The sequence below is a fragment of the Thalassophryne amazonica genome, chromosome 13 (genome assembly GCF_902500255.1).
Source record: "Thalassophryne amazonica chromosome 13, fThaAma1.1, whole genome shotgun sequence".
In the NCBI taxonomy this organism is placed as follows: Eukaryota; Metazoa; Chordata; class Actinopteri; order Batrachoidiformes; family Batrachoididae; genus Thalassophryne; species Thalassophryne amazonica.
In genome coordinates, this window is record NC_047115.1 from 93,336,765 (window position 1) to 93,359,624 (window position 22,860).

Sequence of the window (22,860 nt, forward strand, 5' to 3'; positions counted from 1 at the left end):
TTGGAATAACTGTTCTGATACGGTGCCATTAAATTATCTGGTGCATTAGTTGGCTTAAAAAGACTTTATACAAATAATGTAATTACGTGTTGCAGTATGAAGAGTTAGTTTAACTGAGTTTGTTATCGTTACTGGTTTCTTGGATTGTGCACTATTGTTTGTTCTGTAGTGTTGAGACATTTGGTTCACTGATTAATCTATATTGTCTGCACTTGTTTTGTTTTTTTTCTCTCTTCCTTTTTGGTACTTGTTTTAAGTGTGTGTATATATATCAATCAATCAATCAATCAATTTTTTTATATAGCGCCAAATCACAACAAACAGTTGCCCCAAGGCGCTTTATATTGTAAGGCAAGGCCATACAATAATTATGTAAAACCCCAACGGTCAAAACGACCCCCTGTGAGCAAGCACTTGGCAACAGTGGGAAGGAAAAACTCCCTTTTAACAGGAAGAAACCTCCAGCAGAACCAGGCTCAGGGAGGGGCAGTCTTCTGCTGGGACTGGTTGGGGCTGAGGGAGAGAACCAGGAAAAAGACATGCTGTGGAGGGGAGCAGAGATCGATCACTAATGATTAAATGCAGAGTGGTGCATACAGAGCAAAAAGAGAAAGAAACAGTGCATCATGGGAACCCCCCAGCAGTCTACGTCTATAGCAGCATAACTAAGGGATGGTTCAGGGTCACCTGATCCAGCCCTAACTATAAGCTTTAGCAAAAAGGAAAGTTTTAAGCCTAATCTTAAAAGTAGAGAGGGTGTCTGTCTCCCTGATCTGAATTGGGAGCTGGTTCCACAGGAGAGGAGCCTGAAAGCTGAAGGCTCTGCCTCCCATTCTACTCTTACAAACCCTAGGAACTACAAGTAAGCCTGCAGTCTGAGAGCGAAGCGCTCTATTGGGGTGATATGGTACTACGAGGTCCCTAAGATAAGATGGGACCTGATTATTCAAAACCTTATAAGTAAGAAGAAGAATTTTAAATTCTATTCTAGAATTAACAGGAAGCCAATGAAGAGAGGCCAATATGGGTGAGATATGCTATCTCCTTCTAGTCCCCGTCAGTACTCTAGCTGCAGCATTTTGAATTAACTGAAGGCTTTTTAGGGAACTTTTAGGACAACCTGATAATAATGAATTACAATAGTCCAGCCTAGAGGAAATAAATGCATGAATTAGTTTTTCAGCATCACTCTGAGACAAGACCTTTCTGATTTTAGAGATATTGCGTAAATGCAAAAAAGCAGTCCTACATATTTGTTTAATATGCGCTTTGAATGACATTTCCTGATCAAAAATGACTCCAAGATTTCTCACAGTATTACTAGAGGTCAGGGTAATGCCATCCAGAGTAAGGATCTGGTTAGACACCATGTTTCTAAGATTTGTGGGGCCAAGTACAATAACTTCAGTTTTATCTGAGTTTAAAAGCAGGAAATTAGAGGTCATCCATGTCTTTATGTCTGTAAGACAATCCTGCAGTTTAGCTAATTGGTGTGTGTCCTCTGGCTTCATGGATAGATAAAGCTGGGTATCATCTGCGTAACAATGAAAATTTAAGCAATACCATCTAATAATACTGCCTAAGGGAAGCATGTATAAAGTGAATAAAATTGGTCCTAGCACAGAACCTTGTGGAACTCCATAATTAACTTTAGTCTGTGAAGAAGATTCCCCATTTACATGAACAAATTGTAATCTATTAGACAAATATGATTCAAACCACCGCAGCGCAGTGCCTTTAATACCTATGGCATGCTCTAATCTCTGTAATAAAATTTTATGGTCAACAGTATCAAAAGCAGCACTGAGGTCTAACAGAACAAGCACAGAGATGAGTCCACTGTCCGAGGCCATAAGAAGATCATTTATAACCTTCACTAATGCTGTTTCTGTACTATGATGAATTCTAAAACCTGACTGAAAATCTTCAAATAGACCATTCCTCTGCAGATGATCAGTTAGCTGTTTTACAACTACCCTTTCAAGAATTTTTGAGAGAAAAGGAAGGTTGGAGATTGGCCTATAATTAGCTAAGATAGCTGGGTCAAGTGATGGCTTTTTAAGTAATGGTTTAATTACTGCCACCTTAAAAGCCTGTGGTACATAGCCAACTAACAAAGATAGATTGATCATATTTAAGATCGAAGCATTAAATAATGGTAGGGCTTCAGACAGAAGGGAGTTTTCAGGGAATACTGTTAAGTCTTCTATTTCCATACCATAAGTCACACACACATATATATATATGTGTGTGTGTGTGTGTATAGTAAGAAAGTGGTGGGTGTTTATAAGCTTTTGTTTCTGCCTACACTCTTTCAGTAGCACAAACTGGGAAATTGTTTGAGTTTTTTCATTTTTGTTTAACGCATTTTTTTTTTGTTAAGTATGTGTGTGTGCCGAAAAGGTTACAGTTACAGTTAGAGTTATAGTTTACAAAACTGTTTTTCATCAAACGTTTACACTTGAATATGGTTGGTCTTTTGTGTAAAGCTTCCCCAAAGTCTCCCAATTCTTTGTCTGTCTAGTTCAAAACAAATTTATGCCTGAAATGGCTTCTTTTACGACTTCTATGACTTATTACGTGGATGCCCTAATCTGGATTCTTCTTTGACTCTATGAGACATACCGACAGTGGTCGGTGTGGGACACAGATTGAGAGATAATATCCTGGTGCCTTTTGGTTTAATTTTTTTTTATATATCCCATCCACCCCCCCCCCCCCCCCCCCACACACACACACACACACCCACCCACCCACCCACCCACACACACACACACAGGATTGTAGAGATATGTAGGCTGATAAATACAAAATTCTTCCCCAAAAAACTCTAATTATGACCATTACTAATCCATAAAATTTAAAGTAACTCACACATAAGGGATTCAGGTGGACCAGTGAATTTTGTCTGTTATAATCGAAATCCATTGTAAGTATAAAACGGACAAAATCTGTTATATCTAAGTAACGGATTAGTTACAGTCAGAAGGCATTGAATGATCTACGGGGAATCCCCCAGCACCAATTAGGTTTAACATATTTCTTTGATGAAATGCCTGATCTTGAATCAGGACCTGCCTCATTTAATGACTGGGTCAAAACTTCCACTGAAAAAAATAAACGCCTGCCTTTAAATACATGCCGGACCTTATGTGCATTAAAAAGACTGCATTTGATTGAGTCACTCTTTTTTCTAAGTTTGCTGTGGAGTGGTACCTTAAAATGCTAAAGCCTGATTTATGCTTGTACAACTCTGTAACTCCATGGCCATGCAGTGACGATGTGCACCTCACCCTTTTAAAGTTCTCTGTCTCATCTTTATGCAATTTACAGCAAGAAGAGTGGATTTTTCTGGATTAATTTGTCCCTCAACAAACTCCACTTCTTTATACAATCATCAACCTCTTTATACAATCCATACAAAACCATACAAAAACATTGTGACTTTGGCTTTTGTCCAGTGAGTGTGAATATTGAGTCTATACAATGACGGTTTAGGTGAGTTTTACTGTACAATTTATGGAATCTTCTGGAATCTTCCAATTTGCCTTAGCCATTCTTCTTCGTGTATGTAAAACCTCTGACCCACTGAAATTCTGGCACAGTAAATGAAATCTAAAATTAATAAATCTTGTAACTGTTATATGAAAATAATGAAGCTGGGCTATACAGCTGATGATATGGTTTATAACAGTGTGGTCATTTGAAACCCTAACCCTAACCCCATCAATAGTCCAGGAAAAATATGGAATGACTCACCACTAATTGCAACAAAACTGATTTTTTTCATGAGTGCCGAATGGTCTACTAAATGACATACTAAAAGTCCCCTAAAATCCAATGCATATATTAAAAATGGCTGCCATAATAATACAAAATGCTCTAACTTTGCCCCTAGTACACTTTGAATGACAATCTTGGGGTATAAATTGGCATTTTGGGGGCCAGGGAATACAACTGAACTATTCATAAATGTCTAAGTCAAGGCCCTCATTAACATATTTCAAAATGGTCACAAAAATCATCAAAATATCTATAATTCTACAATAAGGGCACCTAGAGGAAAATTTTGTGGTTTAAAATGTCATTTTGGGTGCTACAATACACAATACAACCATTTTCAAACCTCTAAATTGGGGCATAATATTATTTAAATGTCTGCCTAACTGATCACTTTATATCTGTTGAGCGTTGTTCTTTGTTTTACTGCGCCCCACGCTCAAAGGGATTTCACCCGCAATTCTTTAGTCATGCAGCAGATGTTTTACTCAGATGACACTGTAACATTTCCCACTTCTTGTTTATTGAGTTTTGCTTTGATGCCACCAGGTAAAAAACCGGCTGCCTTTCGCAGATTGTTTGCGGGTACACGCACAGTTGTTTGAAGTCAATCGGAACGAGCGTAGCCTAAGACTCGCCGTTTGCGGGTACACGCACAGTTGTTTGAAGTCAATCGGAACGAGCGTAGCCTAAGACTCGCCCCGCAACCACTACTTGTTGCTACAGTAACATCCGGTATGAATGAAGTCCGCCACTATAAAGGGCCCAGGTGCACGCGCTAACCGGCTGACAGTTCCGCCCCGATCAGCGCAAATGACAAACAGCTGATCAGCGCGACACCTCCCACTTGAGCTTCATGCGCACACGCACCCAAGTTGCATTGTCCGCATTGAAGGTCGCCCATATCAGAATTATAGTCCTTGTTCCTCAATAGGCAGCAGAACAACTAGCCGCCTCACATCCCTGTGAAGCACGGCACCACTGCACCTCGCCCTCAGATCTTCCCCTGGTTGTCCGGGTTGTGAGGCGGGAGGACACTGGCCAGAAGCGACGAGCACGTCCACATCTCTCACGACACCTCTGCGATCCGGGTTGACAGCAACGATCCTTCCCAGACGAAACTGACCACGCAGAGCATTCTGGTCGCAAAGCCAGACGACATCCCCGACAGCAACATTCCTCTTGCTTCTGATAAAGAGATTTGGACCAGCCAATTGACACCAGGACCTCCAGAAGCTTTTGACTTGGGTTTGGATCTCTTGAAGGCGTTTGAACGGATAACCTTCAAAATCAAAGGTCTTGAAGTCTCCGTCCTGAGACGCCCGACCAAGCAGGAGGTGGTTCGGTGTCACGTACTGGATCCGATCTTCTTGACTCTGGATTCTTGCATCAATTGGATGCTCATTCACCAGGTTAGCCGCCATCTGAAGTGCTGTGAGGAATTCGTTGAAAGTGAGATTGACTGTTTTATTGAGATTTTGAAGGACCTGCTTCACAATCCACACAGCAAATCCGCAGCTCCATTTCGATGGGGAGAATCAGCGGGTAGTACTTTCCAGGCCCAGCTTGTGCCATTTCTTGCAGCATACTCCTCCAAGCCAGCAGTGTCTTGAGCCTGAAGGAATGCATCGATATCTTCTAGGACTGGTTTAGCCCCAATGAAGTTGGTCCCAGGGTCTGACCAAACCTTCTGGGGATGACCTCTCAAGGCAGCAAACTTTTGGTAGGCCATAAGAAAGCTTTCTGTTGACATGCTGTTGACAAGTTCAACATGAAATGCTTTACTTGCAAGGCAGCTAAAGACGACTCCCCAGACTTTAGTAGTCACCCTTTTTTTGACATCGTCCTTCACCAGATACGGTCCAAACATATCCACTGCGATGAACTGAAAGGGAGCAGCAGGCCTTGTCCGTTCAAAAGGTAGGTCACCCATCACTTGTTTAAATACTTTTGCTCTTGCCTTTCGACAGACAATGCATTGGTTGATGACTTTTTGGGCAACTCTTCTACCGTGAACAACCCAAGCCTTGCTCCTCATCCTTAGCAGAGTTCCAGCAGCTCCTTCATGCCCGTCTTGATGACTTTGATTGGGCCAAGAGAACACCAAGCCAAGACTCAGCCGGTAATAATGGGACACCGATTTTGTCTTCCTTGAAGTGTTGAATTCTGCCACCACAAATCAATAGCCCACTTGCTTCATCCTTGCACACAACAAGTCTGTCCATGGTGGTATTGGAGAAGTTCTTGCCTTCCTGGGCTGCCAGACATAGATCTCGGAAAGCATCGCCACGCTCCTGGGGTGTACAAACTCCAGCCAGCTGGACTGCCTCTCACTTTAATCCTCTGGCCCTTCCTCGAAGGAAGATTTTTGCTGCCCTCCATACTAAAGCAACAGTTTTCAGCAGCTTCCTCAGATTGCTGAACCTTTTAACATCCAGCAGTTCTTTTAACATTGTTCCTGCTGCAGGCCTGTGTAGATCTAATTCAGGCTTGTTTGAGATCCTGTCAAACATTTTGGCTCGAGCCCGGGTCAGTGAAGCACCAAAAGTCTTCTTTTGGAGTTTAATAACATTAGCTCTTGCAGCTGCAGCAACATCCTTTGCGGACTTCAGGGGCCACTCTCATTCTGGAAGATGGAGAAATCCTGGTCCAGCCTGCCACTGGGACCCTTGGTCCAAATCTTTGGGTCCAGCTCCTCTAGTGATGATATCAGCAATGTTCAAAGGCCCCGGGACCCACCACCAGTCTTGGATATTGGTGTTGCTTTGAATTTCTCCAATTCAGTTGGCAAAAAAGGTCTGATAGCCATAGCTCTCTCGCTGGATTGCCCCAAGGACCGTCTGGCTGTCAATCAGATGGTACCACTTCCCCACATTAATTTTACAGCTCTTCTTGAAGTATTTCTTCAAACGAGAAGCACAGACAGCCCCACAGACCTCTGCTTTGACCGCATCTCCCTTATGCTCCAACGGTGTCAGCTTGGCCTTTGATTCAACCAACTGAACAACCACATTTTCTTGGCATCTCCATCTCAGATACAACACTGCACCATAAGAGTGCTCACTGCCGTCACAGAAGGTAATGACCCAAGGCTCAGCTTTTGGGTCAAAAGGTGTCAGTGCCCTTGGGAATCTCAACTTGCCAAGCTCGGCATAATCCTCCAGCAGGCAGATGGCGTCTTCTCGAAGTGAGTCACACAGAGGAGTGTCCCACATGCTCTCAACTTGGCCGCCCTTTTCCTTCACTTTCTGAAAGGCTCTCCTTACGAGGATAGCTCCCCTCTGCTTGACAGGAGTCACAAGTCCAAGAGGATTATATAACCCAGACACTTGACTAAGGAGCTCCCTTCGAGTGAGCGGATTCGGAGCCTGCAGCTTCACTTCCTCCTTTGACAGATCGGCACTCAGCCTCATCTTTCTCTGCTTCCTTGAGAAGTTTACAGCAACCATTAAGTGGAACTCATCCATACCTGGGGTATAGCCCATTCCTAGTGCCTTGTTGTCTTCCTCAGTGAGCTGATTTGGGAGGACAAAGACAGCAGAAGTAACTCGCTTTTGCTCCTCCGGGTCTTCCCTCCCACTTTGACCGGAGTACACCCAAGGTTTGAGCTGAAACCCACCTGCTTCAAGGATTTGCCCAACGTTAGCCGTCAAATGCTTGAGTTGTTCTAAGTTGTTATGGGAGGTGAGTATATCATCAACGTAAGAATCTTCCTCCAATATGTGGTGCTCTTCCTTGAGGTGGACAAACTCTGGCAGGGTTGCAGTCTCTCGCATTGCTACCTGTGCGATACAGCCGGCAGGTTTATCGCCGATGTTAACTCTTGTAATGGCATATTCCTCAATGTCCTCAGCCTCAGAATCTCTCCAGAGAAACCGATGGAGGTGCACCTCTCTGTCCTCCAGCCAAACCGAGTTATACATCTTTCTAATATCACCCAGTGCAGCATACACGCCTTGCCGGAACTGAAGTAGGACAGCACGAATGTTATTCAGCACGTCGGGGCCTATAATGAGGAGGTCGTTAAGGCTCTGGCCCCTAAATTTCTGACTGCTGTTCCAAACAAGACGGACAGGCGTGGTGACTGAATGGGGGTTTGGTGCAATAAGGTGGCTTACGTACCATACGGGCCCAGCCCAGCTTTTTACCATCTCCTCTGAGAGCTTGATGGCAGCATATCATGGACTTGCGCCTTGTAGGCCACCTTCCACTCAGGCTCCTTGCCCAATTGCCGCTCTGTCCTCAAGAACGTAGCCTCCACAGCCCTTTTGTTGTTCGGCAACATTGAAGGGTCCTCCATCCAAGGGTACCTTGCATGCCAATGAGGCTTGTCACTGTGGTGGTCCCCAGCTACATATGTCAGGCCACTTTTCACCTGCTCAAGCTCTCGCTCCTCCAACAGAGTCATCTCCTTTCCGCCGGGCTGACACTTCCCACAATGACACCCGCCACAATGGGGCTCGCAGGCGACACCAATGCTGTCCCACTTCCACCAGCTTATAAAATCTCGGCTGGTGCTTAAGGTAGTAGCCAGGGTGCCCTGAGGTAGCCTCTTTTCACACTTGTGGATGAACTCTGTGTACTTTTCCGCAGCAGTCCGCATGGAGCGGGCAAAGTGGGTTCGTGAGGCATGGGCTGTGATGTCGACTTCCTCCATGAGGTCGGGGTGAGAGCCTGCAACAGTTTTACCCAAAGGGCCATCCCACAGGATGAGGTCTCCTACTGAGCGCACCTTTTGTGGAACAAGCTGGCCCTCCTTGTGGCTAATGAGTAACTGAATTTGTGTAGGATGAACAAGTTCCCTCAGGGGGACGTCTGGAAAGATGTTCTGCAACCTTTTAGCGGAGACATGATGGTGAATCTCTGCAATGCTGTCAAGACCATAGCAAACAAGTTGGTGAGATCTCAAGGTGCCCTTTGAGGTATTGACTCTGATTTTCAGCAGATATCTCTTTGTTTCCACCGTGACCTGCATGCCACCAACTCTGTGTACTACAAGAGTAACATCTTCACTCCTCAGCTTCAGTTCACTTGCAGCTTTATGAGTAATATAGTTGGTGTCCGATGCAAGGTCTATCAAGGTCCCAATTTTCTGCCCGGCATTAGCAGTGACCTCCAGAATCATCATAATAACCGGGAACTCTTGAAGACTGTCATCACACATCAACTGATCACCAAGCACAGAAGTGAGTGTCCTTGCAGTGGTGTTACAGAAGACGACGCGACATTGCTTGGCCAATTCTGGGGGAAGCTGCGTCAGGAATTCCTCTTGCCCTTCAGTGCACCTTCTCCCACTGCGATCTGCTGAATTCGACTTTGGTCTGGCCTTTGGCATGCCTCTCTGAGAACTTAAAGCATTAGGACATAGAAGGTAGTGGTGCTCCTTCACTCCCTTGCCCTTACAGCTTTCGTCTTTACAGTAGAATGACGCTTTACATTCCCCCTTCTTGTGGACCTCAAGACAGTTAATACATGCCCCAAACCTCTGAACTGCTTCCTTCTTTTGAGCAAGGCTGAGAGATTTAAACCTTTTGCACCAATACAAGCATCGCTTGTGACCATTCTCCCCACAGACAACGCAACCTCCTCGGGGATTTCCTGTCCTTGTTGCCTTTGTCCTGGTGAGCTTTGGCTGAACTCTTTGTTCCCTTCTTGGGAATTCCTCATCTTTCAACTGTTCCAATTCCTCATAGATTTGCTCTTGACCTTTTAGAAATGCCAGTAGCATCTCAAAGCGGTCCCTTTGCGGCTCTTCACACCTCTTCTCCGCAACGAACAAAAGCCACTCCTTTTTTTAACAAGTCTGGCAGCTTGCTTTCCAGCGACTTTGTCATTAGCGGATTCCTCAGAGCCCCTATATCACCCAGCTCACTTAGGTCACTCAAGGCTTTCTCAATCACCCTTATGAGGTCCACAATTCTCCGAGGCTGGTGACCCTTCACCGGGGGCAGAGTCTGCAGCTCCTCTACTATTTCCAGTGCTATAGCTGTCTTGTTTCCGAAACGATTCTCTAGTACTCGAAATATGTCTTCTGCAGTGGCACACGTAGATAGCCGCAGGTCTCTTACCACCCTTTCCTCTAAACTGTCAAGCAACTGGAACTTCTTGACCTCCTTCGAACCAGTAGGTTCCCCTTGCCTCTGGAGCACTTCCCAGTCTTTGCGCCAACTATAAAAGCTTCTCTTGTTGCCATCAAATCTGGGAAGGGCAGCAGGTCTCAGCTTAATGGCGGGTGCCTGTGAGCAGGGGTCAAAGACTCTTTGCACTTCGTTTTCCACCCTTGCCTGGATCAGGGAAACCTTTTCTGAAGACAGCTTAGCTGCACAAATCTCGACTTCCTTGATTCTCTGCTGAAGATCCTCCCTCACCGCAAAAGGGACCCACCGGCTCCACTTATAATCCGCCTCCTTTGCCGCTCTGACGCGAGTCTCCAACTGGCTTAGCATGTACTCATATGCTTCCATTCTCATGTCTGCAGCGGGGGTCGGAGATCTCTCATACTCAGCTTCAGCCAACTCTAGTGCAGTGGATAACTCAGGGTACCCAAAATTGCTCCAAATTATATGTCGAATCCTGCTTTGCTCCTCCTCCAATCGCTGTTCACACTCACTCGCAGTACTCTTAATGTCTTCGCACTGTTCCCGCTTCAAAGCAGATCCACCCTCTTTATCCCAAGTTTCTGACAGAGCCACCTCTAGATCGTCATTTGCGTCAATCACTTTATCTGCTTCTACTGCAATCTTGGTGAAGGCATCCTGCAGCTCATCCACAGACATGCTCTTACATGACCTTGCAATTGAGTTGCAGATAAGTGGAACCAACTCAGAGTCGTGTTTACTGAGGCAGCTGAGCACATTCTTGGACCCCAAAAACGTGTACATCAGGACTGGTTTGATGACAATGACCAGACCATCGCGACGCTCCTGAAGGAGAAGCATGCTGCATTTGCCAAGTGGCAAAATGATATCTCCTCTGTCGAAAAACAAGGTGGCTTTAATAATCTGCAGAGTAAAGTTCAAAGGGAGCTACGCAGAATGCAAGACGCCTGGTGGGACAACAAAGCAGATGAGGTTCAACACTATGTTGACACAAACAACTCCAAATAGCTGTATAGATCGCTAAAGCAGTATACGGTCCTCAGAGGCCAACTACCACCCCATTACTCACGTCTGATGGTACAACCCTACTCAAGGACAGTGAAAGTATCACGGAGCATTGGAGACAGCACTTTGCGAACCTCCTAAACAGGCCTTCTACCGTCGACTCCACTGCTGTTGATAGAATCCCACAGAAACCCATTCTGGCAGAGCTAGACCTTCCCCCATCCTTTCAGGAAATGAAGAAGGCGGTGGAGAAGACCAGTGTCGGATGAGCTGCTGGTGCAGACAACATTCCAGCTGAGCTCTTTAAGGCTGCAGGCCCAGAGGCGTTGATTGTATTCCATGGTGTATTAACCAGCATCTGGGTGGAAGAAACTATGCCTGAAGAGTTCCGTGATGCCACCATTATATCACTTTTCAAAAACAAAGGCAGCAAAGCAGACTGTGGGAACTATCGTGGAATCTCGCTCCTGTCAATCGCCGGTAAAATACTTGCCCGGATCATTTAAAATCGTCTAATTACCACCATATCTGAAGAGTCACTTCCTGAAACACAATGTGGTTTTAGGCCTAACCGAAGTACCGTGGACATGATCTTCTCGATAAGACAGATACAGGAGAAATGCACCGAGCAGCACCTTGACCTGTACATGGTCTTCATGGACCTTACTAAAGCATTCGACACTGTCAACAGAGAAGCCCTTTGGCTAATCCTGGAGAAGCTCGGCTGCCCGAACAAGATGATCCGCATCATCCGCCTCTTTCATGATGGCATGGTCGGCTCTGTTTTAACCAGAGGCGGTACCTCAGCCCCATTTGCAATATCTAACGGGGTAAAGCAGGGCTGTGTCCTTGCCCCAGTGCTGTTTAACCTCTTCTTCTCCTGCGTTCTGAACCACGCCCTCTGTGATCTCAATAATAGGGTGTATCTAAGGTACAGGTTGGATGGATCTCTCTTCAATTTACGAAGTCTGGCGGCCAGCACGAAGACTACTAACAAGCTGATCCAAGAAGCCCTCTTTGTGGATGACTGCGCTTTGATGGCGCATACAGAATCAGACCTACAAACCCTAACTGAGAGCTTCTCCCAGGTTGCATGCCTGTTTGATCTAACCATCAGCCTTTCCAAGACCGAAGCTCTTCACCAACCTGCGCTCGGATCGACAGCCCCTTCACTGATAATCACCATTGATGGCCATAAACTAAAGGCTGTCGACCAGTTTACATACCTAGGGAGTGTAATCTCAGCTGATGGATCCCTAGAAAAGGAAATAGCAGACAGAATCAGCAAGGCCAGTCAAGCCTTCGGACGACTTTGATCCCGCGTTAGCCAACCGAAACATTAAAATGCACACCAAAATCAAAGTGTACAGTGCCGTCGTCCTATCCAGTCTCATGTATGGTTGTGAGTCCTGGACCCTCTACAAGAGGAACCTGAAGCAGCTTGAGCGACTCCATATGAAATTGTTGCGAACTCTGCTTGGAGTAAAATGGCAAGACAAAGTGACCAACCTTGAAGTCCTGGAACGGACCGGCCTCATTAGTATTGAGGCCATGGTCCTTAAGGCTCAGCTCCACTGGACAGGCCGCGTCCTCGGAATGGACAGCTCACGGCTTCCACGCCAGCTTCTTTATGGTGAGCTTGCGCAAGGAACACTATCAGTCGGATGCCCAAAGAAACGGTTTAAGGACGCCGTAAAGGACAACCTGAAACTGTGCGGCCTGGCTCCAAACGAACTTGAAGCCTATGCTTCAAATAGAACTGAATGGAGGTCCTTTGTAGAGAGGGCCCATGCAAACTTTGAGACTGCATGACGGGACCGTATTACCAGCGCCAGGAGTAGGCGAAAAGCAGGGATTCCTAGACCTGACTCTCAACTATTCCAATGCCCTTTGTGCTCTAGAGTCTGTGCATCAAGAATTGGCCTGAACAGCCACACGAGGGCCCACCAGAGAAAGCAGCAGAACTGACATCATCGATGACAATGGTCAACCGACCAATGAACAAATAAATTCTGTTGCAATTAGTGGTGGGTTGACCCCATATTTTTCATAGATTTACTGGACTACAACAGGCTGCTGATGTCATCGCCAACTCAAACCAAGTGCTGACCTATCAGGGATTGGAACACCTAGTCCTTTAAGTCAGTTCATGTAGAGACAGGCCAAACTGATTTAGTGCATTTGTAGACAAGGTGTTTATAAAGTTATGGTTTCTACTATATGCTAAACTCCACAATGTGAGACTAAAGTTATATGGAGCTCTAACACTGTGCCCGTCTTACTTACTTTTATTGTGCAATGTCTTACTTTTAAACTCGGACAAGATCGAAATGATGGATCTTGGTCCAGCAAGACATCTGCATCAGTCTGGTCAATTAACACTTAACATCAATTATGTGTGTCATGCATCCCACTGACAAAGTTAGGAACCTTGGGGTGATTTTTTGACCGCACAATGTCCTTTGATTTACACATTAGAGATACTACGAGGACTGCTTTCTTCCACCTGTGAAACATAGCAAAGATTTGTCCCATCCTGACACAGAGACCCTGATCCATGCATTTATTTCCTCGAGATTGAACTACTGCAATGCTCTAATTTCTGGTTTACTGCAGTCCAGCATTAGGGGTCTCCAACTGGTTCAAAATGCAACTACCAGACTCTTGGCAGGAAGTAGAAAGTTTGACCACATTACACCCATTTTGGCATCTCTTCACTGGATACTAAGGTTCTGGTATTAACTTATAAAATTATTCATGGACTAGCACCTCCCTACTTTGCTAATCAAACCCTATGTACTGGCTCAGGCTCTGCGATCTCAGTTGTGCGGCCACCCCAAATGTTTTGCTTATGTTCAAAACGTGGCACAGTCGAAGTGAAAAAACAATTGAACAGCAGTCGATGTGCAGTCTGACCACAGTTTGACTGTGTTCTAAATATTCTGACAGCTGGACTCTGTGGAGACATTCAAAACCAGACTTGACACATCTATTCCTTCTGTCCTATGGTTAGATTATTGTGCTAGCTTTCTTTTAAAATTCTTTTTCATTTTTGATGTGCCGATCACTTACAGGGCTATTCCACAGTGTGCTATTCTACTACAATTCCCCTAGATCAAAAAAAAAAGGGCAAAAAAGGGATGAAATGGCTTAATCTGGCTTGTCTCCTAACAGACTGGTTCATAAGGTGCAGATCTGGCAGCCCACCTAACAATGAAAGAAAGGAGCTGTGCCCTCAGCCAGACATAATTGAGCTGTTCAACTTTCAACAAAAAGCTGCAACAAATGCTGTGTCGGCTTCAAATTTTTACTCCGATGGAGCACAATCAACATCAAGCCATAGTCACTACAAATACCTTGTTTAAAGAAGTTCAAACATGATTGAAACAGTTAAGACTACAAACACTGGAAATAACCACATACTATCAACAATTTTGAGAATTAGGATGAAATTTTTCAACAGTTCAAAAATTGGAATCCGATTTCTAATCTGGTGCCGATGATGGCCGTAATTACTACGTATACCAAGTATGTTCAAGACTGACAAAGATGGATGAAGAAGCTGCTGTGTTGCTTCAAAACATGCCTGGAATTGCTATTTGGAATAAAACAGTAAAGAATTGTGCTCTGTGGAATAGACCCATTAGATGGCCCTATATCAAGAAAATTCATTAATCAATAGCTGCTATAACCACTTTAGGAAACTTTTAACAAGCACTATAATAGAGAGTAAATTACAGGAATGCCACTTGAAGTCAAAGTAAATGTAATGTTTATATTTGTCGCCACCTCCCACTTACTGAATTCTATAATATGACACCAAACGCAGACAGTTTTGTGGTTATTGGCAGAGAGGATCACCAGAGAATGAGCTGCTGAGAAATGTTAACACTTTAACAACAGTCAGTGGCACCATTATGTGTCTGAACTCAGCGCTGCAAGGGTGTGAAGAATTGTGTGTGTGTGTTTCTGAAGCTGCCAGTGACTGATAAACCCCTGCAGTGTGTGTCACGGCACTGTGAAGGGGAGCCCGCCGAGGAGCGCACAGTGCTGCCGGCTTTTGCACTGCAGCGCTGGTTCTCTAATCCTGTCACATAGTATTTCACTGTGCTCCCTCATGTTGGACATCAAAGGATATTCCAGAAGGATTCAGGTGTTCCGCTTGCGTCTTCAACTTTGAATTGAAAGGTGTACTTTCACAGAATATACGAGGTCTGCGAGAAAAGAAACTGACAGTTTTATTTTTTTTTAAAACTATATGGATTTGAATCATGTGTGATTACATCTGCCAAGCTTGAACCCTCGTGCGCATGCGTGAGTTTTTTCACGCGTGTAGGTGACGTCATTCACCTGTGAGCACGCCTTGTGGAAGGAGTGGTCCAGCCCCCTCGTCGTAATTCCTTTGTCTGAGAAGTTGCTGAGAGAGTGGCGCTGTGCTTGATCAAAATTTTTTCAAAAACTGTGAGGCACATCTGAGTGGACACCATTCGAGAAATTCAGCTGGTTTTCGGTGAAAATTTTAATGGCTGATGAGAGATTTTGGATTGTTTCTATCGCCTTAAGGACTTCCCATGGAGCGGGACGTCGCACAGCGCTCCGAGGCGATGTCGTCATCCTGTTTCAAGCTGAAAACCTCCAAATTTAAGCCTCTGTTGACCCAGGACGTCGTGAGAGAACAGAGAACTTTCAGAAGAAGTCGGGATCAGCAGTTTAACCAGACATTCCACTGTTAAAGGAGATTTCTTTTAATGAAAGACGTGCGGTTGGATTGGCGTGTCGGCTCGCAGCCGGCGCAGCGCGCCCGCCACAGGAAAAACACCTCCGTGTTGATAACCATTTGTAAAATCCAGGCGGCTTTTGGTGGCTTTCAGTTGAGTGAGTATCTGAGAAATTGTTTAACAGCAGGGCATGTTCCAACTTGTCCTTAAAGCTTCCAACAGAGGTGTTTTTCCTGTGGCGGGCACGGGCCAATCCGTCCGCACGTCTTTCATTAAAAAAATCTCCTTTAACAGTGGAATGTCCGGATAAACTGCTGATTCCGACCTCTTCTGAAAGTTCTCTGTTCTCTCACGACGTCCTGGGTCAACAGAGGCTTAAATTTGGAGGTTTTCAGCTTGAAACAGGATGACGACGTCGCCTCGGAGCGCTGTGCGACGTCCCGCTCCGTGGGAAGTCTTTAAGGCAATAGAAACAATCCAAAATCTCTCATCAGCCGTTAAAATTTTCAACGAAAACCAGCTGAATTTCTCGAATGGTGTCCACTTAGATGTGTCTCACAGTTTTTGAAAAAAAAATTTTCAAGCACAGCACCAGTCTCTCAGCAACTTCTCAGACAAAGGAATTCCGACAAGGGGGCTGGACCACTCCTTCCACAAGGCGTGCTTACAGGCGAATGACGTCACCGACAGACGTGGAAAAAACTCTTGCATGCCCATGAGGGTTCAAGCTTGGCTGATGTAATCACACGTGAAAAAAAAATAATAAGGTCGGATACTTTTCTCACAGACCTCGTACTACCTCCCCGGGGTCATTACGACTACACACTGGAACTACAATCATACCATCAGAGGAGGAGTTTTTAAAATGACCCTTTGTGCAGATGACAGAAAGTGATAGAGTCTGTCTCAAAATTTCCTCAACTGTTCTTTGACTTGCATGAAAACCCTTTACAACATTTTACATTCTGTTGATGCAGAGTAATTAAAACATTTCCAGCCCCAAAAAATGTGTACCAAATTAAATGAAAGGCATCAGAGGCCCCATGAACAGTGTGCATGTGCACATAATACTGCACATGCTTGGAGAATGGCACCTGCAGTTTTTAATTTTTAAAGAGTTACTGAACTCCATGAGGATTCACGTGATGTGACTCTGGAAGGTCTGTGCTGTTGCTGTAACATCACTCAAACCATGTGGTCACAAATGGGCCGATGTAAATTAAATACAACACCTGCAACCCTGTTGGCAGTGCTGATGTCCAGGAAAATGTGTTTTCAGGGTGATATTTTTGACAAGTTTGACCTTAACTTTTGAAAGATCTACTCTAAAAATTCAACATCAGGGCTCGGTGTCACAGACCAAACAGTCCGCCACTAAAAATTAGTCCGCCCTGCCTCCACTGTGCATGTGTCATTTCGGAGCTCTGAGACAGTCTCTTCATCCAAAGCAATCAAATGGATTAATGGGATTAAAATCTTCAGATGACAAAGTAAAACCTCAGTCAGTTTTAAGCAGAAACAAGGTCGTTTCGAGCTGAAACAAGGCGATAATCGGTGACGCTTTGAAATGACTGATGTGCAGTGAACGCATCAGCTAGCAGCTCGTGTAGCTGGGATGCTCTGATCGCTTCCTCCGTCTTTTATGATGAAATAATGCTGAATTTATGTGGAAATGATTGTTGTACAAAAGCTTCAGATATCTGTTGCTGAGAAAGATGATGACTGGAGTGTGGCCGAACCACAAAACATTCCACCTGCTTTCGGGAGGGACACACGGTCAGACAGGCGTGCACAATACCGCATCAACAATTTTGTGCACGCTCCTGTTTGCACGCACGAACACAGTGCAAGCATGTGCAAAGTTGCCCACACAGCAGCGGAGGAAAAAATGTAAAAATACCACAGTTTCTAATACTTAATTCCTGTTATAAAGAGCCGACTTAGCCACCACCTAGATGTACACCGGGAAGTACTGAAATTATGTGGATTACTGTTCTCCCTTTTATGTTTTTTACATGAATTACCTGATGCGCTCGTCTCATGAAGACATCAGCCGGACTCTCGTCTCATGAAGAGCCGGCTCCCATGTCATGAACATATCAGCCGGCACAGCGTGTCCACTGCACAGTGATCCGCTGGTGACCACGTTGCAAATGTGATATTACTTTTAATTATTACAATGTGGGGAAATCCCACAGATACATGCACCACGCTGTGATTTTCTGCATGGCACAATATTCATCAGAGCGATGACACGGCGGTCAGCTGAAGAGATATGTATTTTAATTTATTCCACATAAGGACAGCAAGCTGACATCCACGCCTCACGGTGAAGTTATGCGAGGTCATATTCTACAAGCCACTATAGGTGTTCTCCAGCTGTGATTTACAAGCAAAGATATTTGAACAGCTGCATATCGCAGGGACCCCCCCCCCCCCCCCCCCCGTGTCTGCGGACCTCATCAGCTCACAGCAAAATGGCTCACTGACATTCGGCGGTCAGCTGACAGGCACTGTATGTCCACAGCAAAGCGATCACACATGAATGAGCTCATGCCTTTACCCTTATTTGTTTTATTTAATTTCCACTCTTTCTGTCTGTCATGTAAACTACAATTTACATGGGGGAAGTGACATCAGCCTGCACAGCCAGCTAATTAATTTCACAGCATTCAGACGCTGGCTAGTCCTCATGTGATCGTGTCTGTACATAATTATCAGCATGTCATGAGGGCATGAGCACCCGCCCACAGATGTGCATTGCGTTTTCACCAGCTGAGTTGCAGTACACAGCGGTCAGCTGTTCCAGCAGCGCACTGGGCTGGACAGCCCAATGTTTAGTTATTCCTCGGCCTCCTTTAGCAGTAATGGTACTTGGAATAAGTGTAGCTTATTCGTAGCTTTGGAGGCCAGGCTGGGCAAATTGGAGACTCGGCTCCGCACCGTGGAAAATCCTACAGCTAGCCAGGCCCCTGTAGTTGGTGCGGACCAAGGTAGCTTAGCCGCCGTTAGCTAACCCCCAGCGGATACCGAGCAGCCGGGAAAGCAGGCCGACTGGGTGACTGTGAGGAGGAAGCGTAGTCCTAAACAGAAGCCCCGTGTACACCACCAACCACTTCACATCTCTAACCGTTTTTCCCCACTCGGTGACACACCCGCCGAGGAACAAACTCTGGTTATTGGCGACTCTGTTTTGAGAAATGTTAGCGACACCAGCGACCATAGTCAATTGTCTTCCGGGGGCCAGAGCAGGTGACACTGAAGGAAATTTGAAACTGCTGGCTAAGGCTAAGCGTAAATTTGGTAAGATTGTAATTCACGTCAGCAGTAATGACACCCGGTTACGCCAATCGGAGGTCACTAAAATTAACATTGAATCGGTGTGTAACTTTGCAAAAACAATGTCGGACTCTGTAGTTTTCTCTGGGCCCCTCCCCAATCGGACCGGGAGTGACATGTTTAGCCGCATGTTCTCCTTGAATTTCTGGCTGTCTGAGTGGTGTCCAAAAAATGAGGTGGGCTTCATAGATAATTGACAAAGCTTCTGGGGAAAACCTGGTCTTGTTAGGAGAGACGGCATCCATCCCACTTTGGATGGAGCAGCTCTCATTTCTAGAAATCTGGCCAATTTTCTTAAACCCTCCAAATTGTGACTATCCAGGGTTGGGACCAGGAAGCAGAGTTGTAGTCTTACACACCTCTCCCCCTGCCATACCCTCATTACCCCATCCCCGTAGAGATGGTGCCTGCTCCCAGACCACCAATAACCAGCAAAAATCTATTTAAGCATAAAAAGTCAAAAAGTAAAAATAATATAGCACCTTCAACTGCACCACAGACTAAAACAGTTAAATGTGGTCTATTAAACATTAGATCTCTCTCTTCTAAGTCCCTGTTAGTAAATGATATAATAATTGATCAACATATTGATTTATTCTGCCTTACAGAAACCTGGTTACAGCAGGATGAATATGTTAGTTTAAATAAGTCAACACCCCCGAGTCACACTAACTGTCAGAATGCTCGTAGCACGGGCTGAGGTGGAGGATTAGCAGCAATGGTCCACTCCAGCTTATTAATTAATCAAAAACCCAGACAGAGCTTTAATTAATTTGAAAGCTTGACTCTTAGTCTTGTCCATCCAAATTGGAAGTCCCAAAAACCAGTTTTATTTGTTATCTATCGTCGTACCTGGTCGTTACTGTGAGTTTCTCTGTGAATTTTCAGACCTTTTGCCTGACTTAGTGCTTAGCTCAGATAAGATAATTATAGTGGGCGATTTTAACATCCACACAGACGCTGAGAATGACAGTCTCAACACTGCATTTAATCTATTATTAGACTCGATTGGCTTTGCTCAAAATGTAAATGAGTCCACCCACCACTTTAATCATACCTTAGATCTTGTTCTGACTTATGGTATGGAAATTCAAGACTTAACAGTATTCCCTGAAAACCCCCTTCTGTCTGATCATTTCTTAATAACATTTACATTTACTCTGATGGACTACCCAGCAGTGGGGAATAAGTTTCATTACACTAGAAGTCTTTCAGAAAGCGCTGTAACTAGGTTTAAGGATATGATTCCTTCTTATGTTCTCCAATGCCATGTACCAACACAGGGCAGAGTAGCTACCTAAACTCTGTGAGAGAGATAGATTATCTCGTCAATAGTTTTACATCCTCACTGAGGACAACTTTGGATGCTGTAGCTCCTCTGAAAAAGAGAGCCTTAAATCAGAAGTGCCTGACTCTGTGGTATAACTCACAAACTCGCAGCTTAAAGCAGATAACCCGTAAGTTGGAGAGGAAATGGCATCTCACTAATTTAGAAGATCTTCACTTAGCCTGGAAAAAGAGTCTGTTGCTCTATAAAAAAAAGCCCTCCGTAAAGCTAGGACATCTTACTACTCATCACTAATTGAAGAAAATAAGAACAACCCCAGGTTTCTTTTCAGCACTGTAGCCAGGCTGACAAAGAGTCAGAGCTCTATTGAGCCGAGTATTCCTTTAATTTTAACTAGTAATGACTTCATGACTTTCTTTGCTAATAAAATTTTAACTATTAGAGAAAAATTTACTCATAACCATCCCAAAGACATATCGTTATCTTTGGCTGCTTTCAGTGATGCCGGTATTTGGTTAGACTCTTTCTCTCTGATTGTTCTGTCTGAGTTATTTTCATTAGTTACTTCCTCCAAACCATCAACATGTCTATTAGACCCCATTCCTACCAGGCTGCTCAAGGAAGCCCTACCATTAATTAATGCTTCGATCTTAAATATGATCAATCTATCTTTATTAGTTGGCTATGTACCACAGGCTTTTAAGGTGGCAGTAATTAAACCATTACTTAAAAAGCCATCACTTGACCCAGCTATCTTAGCTAATTATAGGCCAATCTCCAACCTTCCTTTTCTCTCAAAAATTCGTGAAAGGGTAGTTGTAAAACAGCTAACTGATCATCTGCAAAGGAATGGTCTATTTGAAGAGTTTCAGTCAGGTTTTAGAATTCATCATAGTACAGAAACAGCATTAGTGAAGGTTACAAATGATCTTCTTATGGCCTCAGACAGTGGACTCGTCTCTGTGCTTGTTCTGTTAGACCTCAGTGCTGCTTTTGATACTGTTGACCATAAAATTTTATTACAGAGATTAGAGCATGCCATAGGTATTAAAGGCACTGTGCTGCAGTGGTTTGAATCATATTTATCTAATAGATTACAATTTGTTCATGTAAATGGGGAATCTTCTTCACAGACTAAGGTTAATTATGGAGTTCCACAAGGTTCTGTGCTAGGACCAATTTTATTCACTTTATACATGCTTCCCTTAGGCAGTATTATTAGACAGCATTGCTTAAATTTTCATTGTTACGCAGATGATACCCAGCTTTATCTATCCATGAAGCCAGAGGACACACACCAATTAGCTAAACTGCAGGATTGTCTTACAGACATAAAGACATGGATGACCTCTAATTTCCTGCTTTTAAACTCAGATAAAACTGAAGTTATTGTAATTGGGCCCACAAATCTTAGAAACATGGTGTCTAACCAGATCCTTACTCTGGATGGCATTACCCTGACCTCTCGTAATACTGTGAGAAATCTTGTAGTCATTTTTGATCAGGATATGTCATTCAATGCGCATATTAAACAAATATGTAGGACTGCTTTTTTGCATTTACGCAATATCTCTAAAATTAGAAAGGTCTTGTCTCAGAGTGATGCTGAAAAACTAATTCATGCATTTATTTCCTCTAGGCTGGACTATTGTAATTCATTATTATCAGGTTGTCCTAAAAGTTCCCTGAAAAGCCTTCAGTTAATTCAAAATGCTGCAGCTAGAGTACTGACAGGGACTAGAAGGAGAGCGCATATCTCACCTATACTGGCCTCTCTTCATTGGCTTTCTGTTAATTCTAGAATAGAATTTAAAATTCTTCTTACTTATAAGGTTTTGAATAATCAGGTCCCATCTTATCTTAAGGACCTCAGAGTACCATATCACCCCAATGCCGCGCGTCCGCAGGAAAAACACCTCCGTTGGAAGCCTTAAGGACAAGTTGGAACATGCCCTGCTGTTAAACAATTTCTCAGATACTTACTCAACTGAAAGCCACCAAAAGCCGCCTGGATCTTACAAATGGTTATCAACACGGAGGTGTTTTTCCTGTGGCGGGCCGACTCGCCAATCCGTCCGCACGTCTTTCATTAAAAAATCTCCTTTAACAGTGGAATGTCCGAATAAACTGCTGATTCCGAGCTCTTCTGAAACTTCTCTGTTCTCTCACGACGTCCTGGGTCAACAGAGGCTTAAATTTGGAGGTTTTCAGCTTGAAACAGGATGACGACGTCGCCTCGGAGCGCTGCGCGACGTCCTGCTCCGTGGGAAGTCCTTACAGCGATAGAAACAATCCAAAATCTGTCATCAGCCGTTAAAATTTACACCGAAAACCAGCTTAATTTCTCGAATGATGTCCACTCGGATGTGCCTCACGGCTTTTGAAAAAATTTTGATCAAGCACAGCACCCGTCTCTCAGCAACTTCTCAGACAATGAAAATCTGACGAGGGGGCTGGACCACTCCTTTCACAAGGCATGCTCACAGGTGAATGACGTCACCGACAGACGTGAAAAAAATCACGCATGCGCACGAGGGTTCAAGCTTGGCTGATGTAATCACACGTGATTCAAATCCATATGTTTTTTTTTTTTTAATAAAACTGTGGGTTTCTTTTCTAATACACCTCGTAT

General features: G+C 44.4%; 1 protein-coding gene across 1 annotated transcript in view; it reads right to left on the reverse strand.

The window, feature by feature from the left end:
* LOC117522999 (cadherin-23-like) overlaps positions 1-5,204 on the reverse strand; it is a 102,838-nt gene extending 97,634 nt beyond the window's left edge. The window contains exon 1 of the mRNA XM_034184415.1: positions 4,740-5,204. Within this exon, the coding sequence (XP_034040306.1) occupies positions 4,740-5,204 (465 nt within the window). The remainder of the gene's footprint in view (positions 1-4,739) is intronic.
* Between the last annotated feature and the right edge of the window lie 17,656 nt (positions 5,205-22,860).